General features: G+C 42.4%; 1 protein-coding gene across 3 annotated transcripts in view; it reads right to left on the bottom strand.

Moving 5' to 3' along the window:
* Window positions 1-12,228, bottom strand: part of B3GALNT2 (beta-1,3-N-acetylgalactosaminyltransferase 2) — a 36,013-nt gene extending 23,785 nt beyond the window's left edge. For all 3 annotated transcript variants that reach the window (XR_002908030.3, XM_024198462.3, XM_024198463.3), the window contains exons 1-3: window positions 12,102-12,228; window positions 1,713-1,860; window positions 87-187 (exon numbers count right to left, since the gene is read on the bottom strand). Coding sequence is in view for 2 of the 3 variants with exons in the window: in XM_024198462.3 (XP_024054230.2) it covers window positions 87-187; window positions 1,713-1,860; window positions 12,102-12,195 (343 nt within the window). In the remaining variant the exon portion in view is untranslated. The remainder of the gene's footprint in view (window positions 1-86; window positions 188-1,712; window positions 1,861-12,101) is intronic.
* Window positions 12,229-15,304: the final 3,076 nt, after the last annotated feature.

Raw genomic sequence — 15,304 nt, 5'->3', positions numbered from 1 at the left:
GGGACAGCCACTAAACCATCAGTGTGTCACAACAAAGAGGATTCTGTTTAATATGATATAATAGTTTAAAAGATTATCATTCATACCTGGGTTAGTAATGTTCAGAAGTTTGCAGGAGTAAGGATCTTCTCTGTCCTCCACCGGCACACCACAGCCATGTGCACCTATTATAAACTTCACAAGGACACTAAAATAATTTGTTTTTATTAACACCAGTAATTTATTTTCATCTTCAACATGCTAATTTCAATGCAAAGATCTGTCCTTCCATAGTTTGAGCTTTCTGATCACCTTAAACATTAGTCACAAAGCCTTTTAATAGTGATTTTGTTTATTTGGAGTTTGACAGAAGAATAAATATTATTTAAAACTGAACTTGGCTAATAAGAACATTGTGCTTAGACATCCTATTCTTGACCATCTATTTATTTTAGTGAGTTAGCTGCACTAATCTCCGATGAAACACTGTATTGATACACACAAACAGCTAGGTTCTGTTATTTTAAGAGGATTAGTAGTTCATTTTAAAAGGCAGTTAACTAAGAAACTATTCACATCAGGCAGAATGAGGAATTTCCTGTTATCAGGTTTTTTTATTTCTCATTTAATTAAATAATGGGACAGATCTGCAAGTTCTGTAACTATTAGAGCATCCATCTCAATTTAGACATTCCAATTGTTAGGAAGAAGCAATTCAATACAGAAAACAGAAACCTACTTTAAGGCAATTTTAAGGTTGAGAGTTCAGTTCCAAAAGAGAAAGGAAATTCAAAATGTATAGTTCCCTCAGCAACCATGATCCTGCCTGTGCCCAAGTGTTCTCTGCTAACTAGTATGCCACACAGAGTGGTCATGTAATGTACGAATCTCTGCAATTAAGCAGAAGGTAACTTTTCTGTGAAAACCATGACTGCATTTCCTGAGTTTGATGTGATTAAAACCTGACCCATGATGATGCATTAAAATTGAATGTTGCTAATTTCCATCTCTGACTCAAGGTAAAACACGCAAACACTGTATGAAACTTTAATAAGGGCTCAATTCTTCAAGGTGCCAAGGACCATCTGTTCCTAGAGACACACAACTTCAGGGCCTATGATTTAAAGTCCCCCCAGCCTCTGTTTGTATGTGAATGATCACAACAAACATGGAAAAAGTGTGGTTATTGGGCTGTATACGCCCTCAAAAACAGCACATTTCAATTAATGCACCATCAGAAACAGCCTTTTTATGAACAGAGGGTGGTACCTTGGTGCAGCTATACGCAGTCAACAAAAATAGCTTTGCTGCACATGCTCAGCAATACATCTTTATGTCTTGCTACCAAATTTCTCCTGACATCAAAACAGAACTAAGGTTACATGCGTGCCAATTACTACACTGTAAAATAAATCCACATGTGTCATCCAACTACACAGAACAACACTGTGAGCATTTCTTAATGGATGAAAAACACTCTTGCACATATTCAAGTAACAAATTTTAATCACATTCAAAAAATCCATTTCAATCCAGAACGCATATTATTTTTATAAAATTTTAAGGGGAGTTAAGAATGAAAGTGCCCTGACAACCATAATAAAAGATGTTTACCAGCATGAGGCCATATTTATTTTTTCAAAATAAAGAATAAAACACAAACAACATTTACTCATTTAATTACTAGTTTCTCACCCAGCCCAAGTAATATAAATTATTTATGAAAGGTTTACCGAGGGCTGAGCGCTGGATGTTGTTTCAAGTGCTTGAACCAAGTGTTCCTTATAACATTCCGCAGCTCATGATTATGTCGAGCTGATAATACACCGACGATAACATCGTAATGTTTCAGTTCCCACTGAGGAAAGAAAGCCAGTGGACCTAGGAGTTTAAAACAACAACAATTTACTATAGAACTATAAACCCACATGTCTGAGCTGTAAACAGTAATTAAAAAAATACATCAAAAGTAAGTGTATTAACCGTCCTGAGCATTAAAAAACAGAAACAGCATTTGTGTCACATTGTTTGTCAAAAGCCTGGAAGATGCTTTCAACATGCCACAACTACCATTACAGAGCTGTGAAATTATTACTGGAGAGAACAGAGAAAATGACTGCTGGTAAACTAAAGTAACCAATTGCATGACAACTGCAAAGCAAACAAAAGAAAATCCCTCTGTAGGTTGAATGAGGGGATAGCAATTATGTGTGTGTGTGGCTGCCTTCTGAGCAAGCTGCTCCTTGAGAGCACATCACAGCTGTTCTCCACATTTTGCATGGGCTACCAGAAACCTTCTGGGTTAAATTCAAGGTGCTGCTTACAATCTGCAAAATCCTAAATATCCTGGCCTCGGCTGCCTCATGGACTGCCTTTCCTTCTCTGACCTACCACAAAACCTGGGGCCTGGTAATTCTTGACATCGGGCTTTCACCACTAGACTATATCCACTTAAGCTGAGTGCGGTCACAGAGTGTGTTAAAAGACATGTCTTTGTCCATGCTGGCTCAATTTCCACTGCCATTTAGTTTATTGGCAGGGCCTTCCTAGTCTCTGCCCTTGTAAAGTTGTGAGAGTGGGAAAAAGGGTTGGGGGGAGGGGGCATTATCTCCCTATAGAGGGTAAATGTTTTTGCCTTGATCAGTTGTGGGCATGAGTCGTCCCCAGATATACCAGCAATGGGCTTCATCATAAATGCTAGAAATAAATAACATTTAGTTCTTTCTAAGCACTGTTTCTAAAATTGAGAGATTATAAAAATGGTACTTCCTTTAAAGTGAGATTCTAACTACAGAGAAACCTGAGAAGTATGGCTAGGAGCCCACAACCAATCAGACAGATCTCTAATATGGATCTGCACTGTTTGGTTCATCAGCCATTCGAAAGCTGAAAGAGACAGATTTATATTTAGCAGGGGTGAGGGATCACTTCCATCTCACTCTCCTTAATTTGAGACTTAAACCAAACAAACAGTTAAAATGACTGAGTGCCAGAGTTCTTTAACACAACTACAGCAAACAATACAGATAAGGTCATGTTAGACGTCTAATTTTAGGGTGTCTAAAAATATCTGCAAGTTACCCATTATAACCAGAGTACACAATGTTATGTTCCAGACTTCTATCCGCTACACCAGTGCTCTCATTAAAAACTGAGAAGGAAACGTGTGTCGCGGTGACTGGACATGTGTGACCTGGGACTGAAGTGGAAGAGAAGTAAAATAAAATTTCTGAAAATCCTACGCCCATTGTGTTTCTGTAACAGACATTTTGCAGGAAAGGCACACAGAATTAGTTTTTGAAGTAAATTTACTTATGCAAGCTGTTTAAACATGGATGTTTCCAGCACACTTTCAATCTTCACATACCATAGGTAGAAAGTTAAGATATTAGTTTAATTAAAAGAATTTACATAACCTAGGAACTAACTCTGAAGGAGACAAAAACTCTCTCAAGACATTTTCTTTCTACACAGACTAGCATTTCTTTTCTTCCTCAGAAACCTGCATGTTTTCCACTAAAGCTGATTATTATGGCTCTTATAACAAATAAACATACACTGCAGTTTTGGCAGGTTAAGGTTTCAGGAATGAGATTTGTTTGCTGCATATAAGTGTGTATAAATGCTCTGTCTGTAATGCCTGGTGAGTGTTAGAGGACAGAATTCCCAGCTCAAGTCAGACAATCTTTTATCAGAACACTGGTTTTCCCATATATAGGTAAATGCTGATTACCTGGAGGTTTTAGATGTCCCCATCGACATTTATATTATAATTAGAGTTTGCCAGTATTCTGTATTAGCTGGTATGTGTAAAATAGCCACCTGTCTGGTGGGACTGCAATATCAGAAGCAGCTCCCACTTCCTCTTGTAATTCCTCCTCTTCCCCCTTCTCCTCACATATACCGTCTCTTACCTGGTTCTGCTCTATTTATTTCATTATGTTTTATATATCCTTGGCAGTCTTACACACATGCCATCCAATGCGGGGCAGTATTACATATCTCATGGGAGGACTGACACTATTTGTAGTACAGACTGGCCCTGAGGCCTTGTTTACGCACACACTTGCACTGTTAACTAATGATGCGTTCTTGAACCAGTTTAGTTGAATCACTGTAAAACAAAAGTGTAGACTCTCTTTGTTTTGGTTAGAGAGAGGCAAATATTAATTTAGCTTAAATCAATTTCTCTCAATTTAAGATAAACCAAAAAAGGCCACTCAAACCAAAATAAGAGTGTCTACACAGGCTTTTGCACTGATTAAACTAAATTAGTTTTAAAACTGGTGAAACTCTCTCATGTGGATACAATCCCTTAACAAAGCACTTCATAGAGGCAGTCAGAGAGAGCCTTCAGAGTTAACTCGGTTGAGATTAGAGGTAGCAGGTCCCTTTCTCTTTTGTTTCACGCTGTCTGTAGATTTAGTAAAACAGCACCGAATCAATACTTTCAGAAAGTTGCCTTCTCAGTCATAAGGGAGAGTCACCTTTTTTTTTTTTTTTTTTTTAAATGAAAACATATTTTGCTGAAATTGATAAATAAGTCCCCTGTTTGGCAGGCAAAGCTTCCTATTGACTACTGGTAAGTGGGCAAGAGCATTTATTAAGCGCTAATGGAAAGGGTAACAGTTTGTCTTTAAACTAATATAAAGAATAAATAAAGCTAAAGGTACAGAAAAGATATTAACCTATGATGAACCAGTCAGGAAGCAAGAGCATTGCAGACGTGATCTGCAGCAAAAGTTGAGAAAAAAAACTATTAGTGACCTCTGAGTCAATCATAGTGAAGTATTTATACATGCAATCATTTTATTTTTAGCTCAGAAGTGAACTTACAGCATCATCATACAACTGTTTCCACGCATTCACAAGTTTTCTTTATGCATGTAACAGCAGCCTCCGATGTTGTCTCTATTGTTTATCTTATTATTAATTACTACTCATAATATGCTATTCTTACCTTATACTGATTATGTAACTATCTGTTTACAACTTGCAGTTTCTAAAAAGCTTAAACACAAGAAATTAATCATTGTGGTTTGAGGGCAGGGCTGGAAGCCAGGTCTCTGGATTTCTAATCCTGGCTGTGTCACTGACTCGCTATGCCCCTGAGCAAGGGACACTCTGTTGCTCAGTTTTTCCACTTGTAAAATGGAGAAAATACTTACCTATCTTACTGGAGCAGTGTGAATACCAATTAGTTAATGACTATGAAGTGCTCCAAAGATGTAAAGCACAATAAAAAAATCATAAAACATTATAGTAACTGTAGATAGTGGGGGCGGGCTAAGAAGAAAGGAACGTTTTTTGGTATGTTGGTCTCAGAGTCATTAGAAATCAAGGTTCAGAACTATCCTAAGACTGAATCTCTCAGACACAGTATGGAGCCTTAGGCTTCTCAGTGAATCCTTGCAAGTCTTCCCCCCCTGCAATTCCCATGCTACATTCTTTTGGCACAAAACATGTACAGTACTTTCCCTTTGCTCTTTTGCCTAACCCATTTAACTCATGGCAATAAGTGCAGTAAAATAAAACAGGCAGCTGCACTCACAGCTGCTAGGCTGTGTTATATAGTTGCCATCCAGAGAACCCCTTGTAAAAATGTGTACTGCTGAGCTGAGTCAGGCCACCACAGTAGGGGTTACATACTGGAAGGCAGTACGTTGGCCACAACCAGATTTCAACAACCTCCATTGTAGATTAATTTTATTACTACTTTCTTTAGGAGACTATATGCCTCCTATTCACAGTGTCACACTCAGTGGCTAAATACAGACTTACTGCCATTATCACCAGGGGAAAGAACAAAAGATTCCAGTGCTAGTTGTCTGCCCCTTACTGATTTTTTTTTTTTTTTTAAATAATAAAGGGATGGACTCAAAAGATTCTGAGAACTGAGTAGCCAAGACAAAAGATTCCAGGGATACCATCAACTTCCAAACCAAAAGTAGTTTCGAGTACTACTGCATGCAACCGCATTTTCTTATTTTTTACATGATTTACTCTCCCACGGGCTGTGGTAGCTGTGTACAAGAATCAAACAAACTGAGTATACAGAGAAACTCATTATTCACAAAGTGCTGACAAATGGACAAAATGAACAAACTGGAAAAAGCAGAGAAAGACATTCTCTCTCTCTCTCCCCAATCTTTTTCATTTATAGTAATCTTAGAATTTACCTGCTTTAGGGATTTCTTCAGTGATGTAGCTATAGGGTGACCAGATGTCCCGATTTCATAAGGACAGTCCCGATTTTTCGGTCTTTTTTTTATATAGGCTCCTATTATCCCGCATCCCCTGTCCCGATTTTTCACACTTGCTGTCTGGTCACCCTATGTAGCTACGCCAATGTAACCCCCCATGTAAGTGCCAAGCACTGGTGCCATTTACCCCAAACTGAGGGTAAGTCTACAGTACGAAATTAATTTGAAGTTATTTTATTCGAATTTCCAGAGACTGGGATATGTTACATCGGTGTAGGCTCCATTTTATGTTGGCGCAGCACATCTACACTGGAGATTTGCACTCACATAGCTGCACCAGTGCAAAAATCCCTGATGGAAGTAGTCCTTAGATGTTACTTACAGCTTCAGTAAGCAAAAGTTTTTAGACAGAAGGGAGGTTTTTATGTGGATGATACCCCTTTAAAAAAACATTCAGAGTTCTAGTAACCATCTCAGATGTAAAGAGGAGACAAAAGCACTGGAGAAGCTATTATGCTATAGCAGCTGGTAGTGTATCAGTGATGATACAGCACTCACAAACTTCTGGCAAGATCTTTTTGCCCTGAACTAGAGATCAGAGATACACTGACCGCTACCACCAGCGATGGCCATGGGGTAGGGAACAGAGATACAAAAAAAAAAAAAAAAAAAAAAAAAAAAGTCCTGTTTGTGAAGTCTCTTGTCAATAACACTAAACTTACAATTTGGCAGTTTAACCCATCATTACTAGTTCAGGCTGTCTTGGCCACAGAATGCCTTATCAAGACAGAATAAAAATTAAACTTAAAAAATTGCTACCATCTTAAGACTGTTCAGTGGCCTATTTAGGAATGAGCTGGTGGTATTGGTACAATTCCCAGTGGATGAGTCTTTCTCACAAATCAACTTCACTACAATGGTACTCTTGTTGGCCTTTGGCCAAGAGGTGAAGGACTAAAGGGGCAGGAAGAACAAGCTATCATCCTCACCCCTAGAGTCCCTATAGGTCAAGGACACATAAGCCATTGTAGGGACGCTTGTGTGGCTGCTGCCTGTGTTGTAGACAGACAATTTCAGACTCTAAGGCTGTCAGCCTACTGCCCTTCAGAAGCATGTGAAAAAAAATCACTCCACAACATATCGAGTGTTGGAGTGAGCAGTGTAACTTTTTCCTGGACAGGATGCTTGAAAAACTTAAAATGACACTGTCAAATAAGTACTTTAGACCCAAAATGGAACACACTTTTATGAAGTGACCTTCTCCCTTTAGAACGTGGTCTTGCTCACAACTTTGTTTGTATTTTTTTTTTTAAACAAATTCTTTCTCCTCTAAAAAAACCAAACACAGGCCATACTCACTTTCTTTCCCTCCAATATGTCACACAGAGAATAGTCCATGCGCACTGTGGCACTAATTCAGCATGAGCCTAACTAAGCAGGTGCATAATTCCATTCAAGTCAATGCCTAAAGTTAGGCACATGTTAAGTATTCTGCTGAACCAGGCCATATGATGGCCGATGGCATTCATGTGCCATTCAATATGTGGGAGCTAGAGTCGGTGCTGTATTTTTTTTTTTAATTATTTGGTAGTAAAAGATTATTATACACACACAGGCCCAATTCTAAAAGATGCCAAATGTCCAAATAAATATATGTGGAACAATGTCTCAGAGGGCATTTCAGCAAAAGTGTACCTTGTAAAATTTAATGTATGTTCCCTTCTTGAGGAGATACTGAAGTTCCTCAATAAGCAACTTCTCACTCTGTTAGACATGACACCACTGGCAGAGGCTATCAACTGAACACATGCTTAGCACTGAGTCTATCTGTAGGGATTAAAGCAAATTGGGGGGGGGGGAGGTTTGTAATTAACTTTTCAGAAACTGTTTTATCTTTAGCATTTGTATAATGTATTTTATAAAATATTATGAAACTCATAAAAAGGAACACACAGGAAATCTTAGATAATTTCTGTTTCTGAACGGTTAAAAATGGGCTTCTCTTATCCCTACCTGCAGACACCTCCTGGCCCTACCCCTGCCCAAAGCGGTATAAGTGACATAACAAACACACGGTGCAGGCTGGTAATGTCTCGGTAGAGTGAGAAATCATTAAATTCAGGACTCCAAGACAAAGGGAAATTGTAAAATCATATATTTGCTGCAGGGTCCTTGGATTCATGTTTTACTCAGGTTAATTTAGGCATTGTGCAGTTAATAATGAATCTGGGCTATTTTCTTTTTACAGAAGTTTCTCTTCACTTTTTAGTTTCCTCTTCAATATACATACCACAAAAATAACTATATTTGTTGAAGAGTTTAGCACTATCTGGTATGCATCCAGTATAAAATAAGATACAATAAAGATATGCTGGATTAGATTAATCTGTGTTAGAGAAAAGTACAGATCCATCACATCTGCTGACCCCTCATTTTGTAATTAGACATCCAGATCTATTTCTCCTTTCTTTCAAAATGCATGCAGGCTATCCAGCCCCAGAATAATGTGAACAACAGTTAACACAATATGCAGCTCAAGTGCTCGAGGAAACCTCCATTCAAAGAGCAAAATACTCCCCAATGTAAATCTATTTACCACAACAGAGTAACATTAGGGTGAATTTGGCTCAGTATGTTGACTGATCACTATGATCATGACACCTTTGACCCATGCTAGTGACTAATTATGGGACTGCTGTGATGCCAAAGGTTAATTAAATGCCAGCACACACCCCAATAATACATTTTTATGCCCCAGCTACTATAAAACACTTGAAATCAATTCAATTTTTTTTATGCCAAAGAATCCAGGTGGTAAGTCAAAGGAGCAGCAGGCACACAAAACAAAAACAAAAAAATTACTCAACAATAATATGCAACAGGGCTGGTTTTATCAGACAGTACCAGACCATCTTAAGAATTCAAGTTTCAAAAACTATCTTAAAAAATAAGGCCATTTCCTACTCTGTGGTATAAACCTATCACCAGTTTATTAATGTTCACAAAGCACTTTGAAGAACAAAAATCACAGAACAATAAACATCAGAGATGAAAGAAAACTCTTAGCTCATCTTTCCTCCCTCTGGCAATGCAGAAATGTTTCCTATAGTGTATATGTTTCTAGAAGCTTTCAAGGTCTATTAAGTGCATGATCCTTTCACTTACTGCGCAAGAGTGCTCCAAAGTGCTTTCCCTAGGAAACTATTCCATACATTGAAAGATTTCATTTTTACACTTAATATCAGGGGAAATTTCCTATGTTTTTCTTTGCTCAGGTTTACTGCTTTATTCTATATGTTACTGTTAAACAAGCCCTGCACAATTCAGAATAAAATCTGGAAAGAGAGACTACTGTGCACTTACTTAACTACTAAAGGCCTGATCCTGCTAGAACTTACTATCTGACACAGTGCGAGTAGTCAGTCACATGGACTACTTGCTATGGTGAGCATAAAGGATAGTAATAGAAATGTCTGCAGGACTGAGACCCCAAAATAGCAATATATTAACACCAAAATCATCATCAGTATGACTCTTAGGGCCAAACACTGGTCCTACTGAAGTGAATTAGAGTTTTGCTATTGGCTTGAAAGGAACTAGGATTTGTCCTGGAAAGAGTAACAACTGATGCCTAGAAATGGAAATCCACAGCCTGGAAACAAAAGTCACATACATATACTATATCATTTACCCTAACACTGCATTTCTGAAACTGTGAATCTGCCCTTCCTGGGGAGAGGTTGACCTTCCCCCCACGCAAAGGATACAAGTCAGCACCAGAAATATGAAGTGCAGGAGGTGGAAAGGAATATCTTTTTCTTGCTGGATCACTTCCTCAGGGAAATCAGAAAACTTCTAATAAGCACTCAATACAAATTATTAGTTTTACTATAACTTGTGAAAAAAGTAGAGCAGTAAAAGTATAAATGGCCCAGCAACACGATATGGAACTATAAACAGCCTATCCTTACCCTTGTGTTTAAAATATTCTTCATCAACCCCCAAAAAGCATTTCTCTCTCTCTCTATGAGGACACTTCTCCTAGATCATCTTATGAAAACGTTTACATTTGGAGAGCAATGCTGAAAAGTGACCATTAAAAAGGCATTATGGGGTTCCATGTTTACTGCCTCTCCATGACACCCAGATCAAATAAAAGATTTGTTTCCCCCCCGACAGACAGCCCTGCAAGTTCAACCTAGGATCTGGAAAACCAAGCTGAGTTTTTTCCTGCTCATGCATCACCATCATTCAGGTTCTACATGCCAAAACAGGCCCCCATTGACATTAACCCTAGTGACATTGCATATTAGACAGGTGTTACTAATTGGCTGTTGAATTTAGCCAACAATTCTATAGAAAAATGCCCGAGAAAGAATAGACTCCATCTCATTCCTTCTCAGCTGTGTAGACTCTGCCCAGCTAATAGGAGTCAGTACTAGTAACATCTTATTTTTGTTAATAAAATTAGCTACCATGACTCCAAATGACTACCATGTCTCCAAGCAGATCTGCTGAGTAATAAAACACCACTTTTACTTAGTCTCTTTTCAAAACAGAACATTTCCAACAAATTATAAAACTCCATGGCAAAGTTTCAGAAACCCACTAACAGGTAGCATGGAAAGTTATTTATGGTCATCAACTTCTAACAATCACCACCAATGGAGTAATCTCATTAGTTGATGTAAGTGCCTTTTCTGACCAACAGGTATCAACATAAAGTGAAATCTACTTACACTCACCTTGATTTATTGCAAACCCATTTTATAGTAAGGACAATGCACATCCTTATTGGTTCTGATTACACAGCAAAGTCCAAACAGCAATTCATATTATATAGCCTTGTCCTACACAACTGAAGTCAAGAGGAATTTTGTCAGTGACTTGAATGGGAGCAGGATTGGGCTCATAACTAAGTTAAGTCTGTGAAAAAACCGATTACTCTCAATAAAGTTCCATTGTACTGCCAGTAATCACTTTGCTGAATTATAATGAAGTAGCTCCAGTTTAAAAATACAGGCACAAAATTGTTCTCCTGTCCTACATAATTCTTCATTGTTTTCCTATAAACCCACGTTAGCTTTTCATGCACTTTTCCTCTGTAGATTATCTAATAACAAAAAGCATTCTACTGGCTCCACGCTAAACCTATATATCAAATATTTTCATGCAGCCTGCTTGGAATTTCTCAACCACAGAAATGCCCAAACAGCTGTTTGCCCAGCATGTGCTTCTTCACTCAATCAGTTAAAGAGTTATACAACATCCAACCCTGCCCTAAAAGGGGGAAAATAGTAATCTTTAATGCAATGTGTTTGTATTAATAGAACTACTTCCCAAAATCAAATTACAAGGGGGAGGGGAGGAAGGCTCATTGCTAGCTCTCTAAACTCAGGGGAATAAGAAGAGCTAGTCAATTTATTTCTTGTATATAATCTAACCAATGGATTTTATCACTTATTTTAATTGAACTCATTATTTGTGATCAGCTCTATAGATGACCAAATACTACGCAGGAGATTTATTTTTCAATTTCCCACATCAGTCCTCAAATGAAATATTTGCAAGTCCCCCCTGACCATTTGACCAGGTCTGCTGCTAGCAACCCACCTCTGTGCTCTGCGGGCCTTACAACACCCCCTGGACTCTCTTTCTTTGAGAAAACTGGGAAAGGCTTAGAGGGACACATGCTATGGGAGGGAAGCGTGAACCCCGCACTCTCACCGGGCATGCACCTCTGTCCCCTCCTGCCCAGCGCCCCCCCTCAGGGGAAGGTGCCTGCACCCTGAACCACCCCCACAAGTACCCGGCCCGCCTTGAGTGGGGAATGGCAGCGCCCCATCGTCTCCCCTCCAGACGAAACGTGCGTGCGCCCAGTAGCCCGCCCCTTCCCGGGGGCGTGCGCCCTGCCCCTACCTGCCGGGTGCCTCCAGGGGCCGCCGAGCAGCAGCCAGAGGTGCAGCGCGACCCCGACCGCGCACGGGCACAGCAGCACCAGCCAATTTCGCATTGGCCGCCGGCCCCTTCCCCGCCTCGCCCCGCGCCGGGCCGGGGGCTTCCCGAGGAGGGGGCTGCCCCGCGCTCTCCCCGCAGCGCCGCGCTCCGGGCCGCAGCCGCCGACCGCTCCGCAGCTGTGCCCGGCTCGCCCCGCCTGCCTGCGGCCGCCGGGAAGTGAAGTCCCGCCCTGAGCCCAGAGAGCGGCGCCTCCCTACTACAATCCCCACAATCCCCCAGCGCCGCGCCGCGCCGCGCCCTGCTGCCGGGGACCCGGGGCGGCGGAGCGGCCCGTCCCCCTGCCCTGCAGCCCTCTCGCCCCAGCGAGCCGCCGCACGCGGCTGGGTGGGTAGCGAGCACATAGAGCTTAAAGGCTCCTTCTGTGTGGGAAGATCGCCCGTGGGGTTTCCTTGCTGCTGTCCAAAGCCGCGCAGCGTCACGCTTGTCACCCGCATGGTGCCTCTTTCCAAACGCCTCCCATTCACAACGTGCAGCCGGCCAAGCTTTCCAGCAGCGATTATTGGAGATGGTGGGCAGGGCACCTGGGACAAACTCTTAGCGTTGACAAGATTTGTACCGGTGCGGGGTGCTCTGGGGTAAACTGCACCAGTGCAAAGCCTACCTAGGCTAGGAGTGAGCACTGGCATACCAGCATTCCTTTTCCCTATTCTGCCAAAACACCTTAAAGTGAGGGCCTGTTTTTCAAAGAAAGCGTATAAGAAATGAGACAGCTTTTTTGTTTGGTTGGGTTTTTTTAGGGGACATCACATGTCACCTATGTTTAATGCTTGGTGCCAAATAAGCCATTTATGTATCTCACAACCAGGGGTGGCAGGTTTGTATAATTTTGGCGGTGCCCAGAATTGGTCCAAGTCCTGCCCGTAGCCCCCCGCCTAAGGCTCTGGGAGGGAGTTTGGGTGCAGGAGAGGGTTTGGGGTGCAGGCTTGGGGGGGGGAGTTTGGATGCTGGGTGTGGGCTCTGGGCTGTGGTAGGGGGTTGGGGTGCAGGGGGGGCGGGCTCTGAGAGGGATTTTGGGTGTGGGCTCTGGGCAGGGGCAAGGGATTGGGGTGCAGGAGAGGGTGAGGTGCTTACCTCAGGCAGCTCCCAAAAGCGACCTGCACACCTGTCTGGCAGTGGCTCCTAGGTAGGGGGCCAGGGGGTCTCCATGCACCGCTGCCCACAGGCACTGTCCCCACTGCTCCCATTGGCAGCACGGAGACACACACACCCTCAGGGCCACAGGGACGTGCCAGCCACTTCCGAGAGTGGTGCAGAGCAAGGGCAGGCAGGAAGCCGCCTTAGCCCCACTGCGCTGCTGATGTTGGCATTGGTGGCAGCAGCCAGGAGCCTCCAGACCCTTTTAAATCGTGCAGGGGCGGCAGGCGGGGCTGGGAGACACTCCGGAGGAGGTGTGTGGGGGCGGCAGGCGGGGCCGGGCGAGTAACCCGGCCCAGAACATTGGTGGAGCTGGGCCCCCGGGCCCTGAATATTCCTGGAGCACGGGCACCACGGGCCCATATAACTCGCCGCCCCTGCTCACAACATACTTTTTATCTGATCATATGCTTTGTATTGGGTAGGAATTGCTTGGATGTCAAGTGGGGAGGGGGGAAAAGGGAGGGATTTAATTCAAAATATAAAACAGGTCAACTCTACTCAACCCTGACCTGGAGATGAGAAGGTAGCTCGATCTCTGTACTCCTTCAGTTCTTGGTCTCCCGTGGAGAATGCTTGCTGTGGTGCTAATCAGTGCCATTGGGTTTTTTCCAGCGTAGACAACGGTTCTCAAGACAGTTAAATACCAAGGCAATAGGACATCTAAGAAGTATTGTAGGTAAATTAGATTCTGTAAGGTGAAAGCATCATATACAGCTACCTGTTTTTATTTACATACAATACCAAGAAAAATCTAATTGGTGGTATGGGCTCTGCCAATTATATAATTTTTTGTTAGTTTCTCAAGCCCAGCTGTAGAATAATATAAATATTCTGGCTAGAAAGAACCCTTGGTCTGCTATTCTTCAAAAAGTCCAGGAATCAAACTGAGGAAGAAACACAGCATTCCTCTTGGCAATTTTTCTCAGAATCAGTTGTAAACAGTGTGGTCATCCCAATCTTGTGTCTATAAAACCTGTCTCATACCATACACCATCATTTCTTTATAGCTACAGTATAGCTATAAAATGGAAGTGTCTTTAGTTATGGTTGTTGCATGTTAGCAGCTCCCTCTGCTGCTATTAATACTTAACAACACTTGGAAGATAGGTAAGTAGTGCTCCCTCACTTCCACAATGAGAGAACCGAACCACAGCAAGATTAAGTGACTTGCCCAGGGTAATTCAGAAACTGAATGGCAGAACCAGGAATTTAAGTAGATACCCTATCCCCAGTCTGGGGTCTTAATAGGCCATGTTCTTGTGCTCTTTCATGTTGCTCTGGAAAGGTAAAAGAGTTGTAAACTGTGTGGAAGCAGCCTCTGGGACAGTCCCAATATTTGCGGCTTTTTCTTATATAGGCACTTTTAACCCCCCCACGCTCTGTCCCAATTTTTCACATTTGCTATCTGGTCACTATACTCTGGGGAAAAAACAGTGTAAGGGGGCTCCCTTAGGGCTTGTCTACACTTACATTTTATAGCGCTCTACCTTGCTGGCTCAGGGGTGTGAAAAATCACCCTCCTGAGTGCAGCAAGTTTGAGCGCTTTAAAGCGCTAGTGTGGACAGGCGACGAGCGCTGGGAGCCGTGCTCCCAGCCCTCGGAGCTATTCCCCTCATGGAGGTGGATTACCAGGAGCGCTGGGAGAGCTCTCTCCCAGTGCTCATGTGTGACCACACTCACACTTCAAAGCGCTGCCACAGGAGCACTCCCGCAGCAGTGCTTGAAGTTTCTAGTGTAGACATAGCCTTACGCCTTGGCTACACTTGGCAATTCACAGCGCTGCCGTGGCAGCGCTGTGAAGCACGAGTGTAGTCGCGCTGCCAGCGCTGCGAGAGCTCTCTCGCAGCGCTGTAAGTACTCCACCTCTCCGAGGGGAGTAGCTTGCAGCGCTGCGAGTGAGCGTGCAGCACTGCAGGCGCTGATTACACTCGCGCTTTACAGCACTGCACTCGCTGCGCTTGGGGGAG

The sequence above is a fragment of the Terrapene carolina genome, unplaced genomic scaffold, assembly GCF_002925995.2.
Source record: "Terrapene carolina triunguis isolate 2854851 unplaced genomic scaffold, T_m_triunguis-2.0 Scaffold85, whole genome shotgun sequence".
Classification (NCBI taxonomy): domain Eukaryota; kingdom Metazoa; phylum Chordata; order Testudines; family Emydidae; genus Terrapene; species Terrapene triunguis.
The sequence above is the reverse complement of the archived record's forward strand: the minus strand, read 5'-3'. Positions and strand labels throughout refer to the sequence as shown.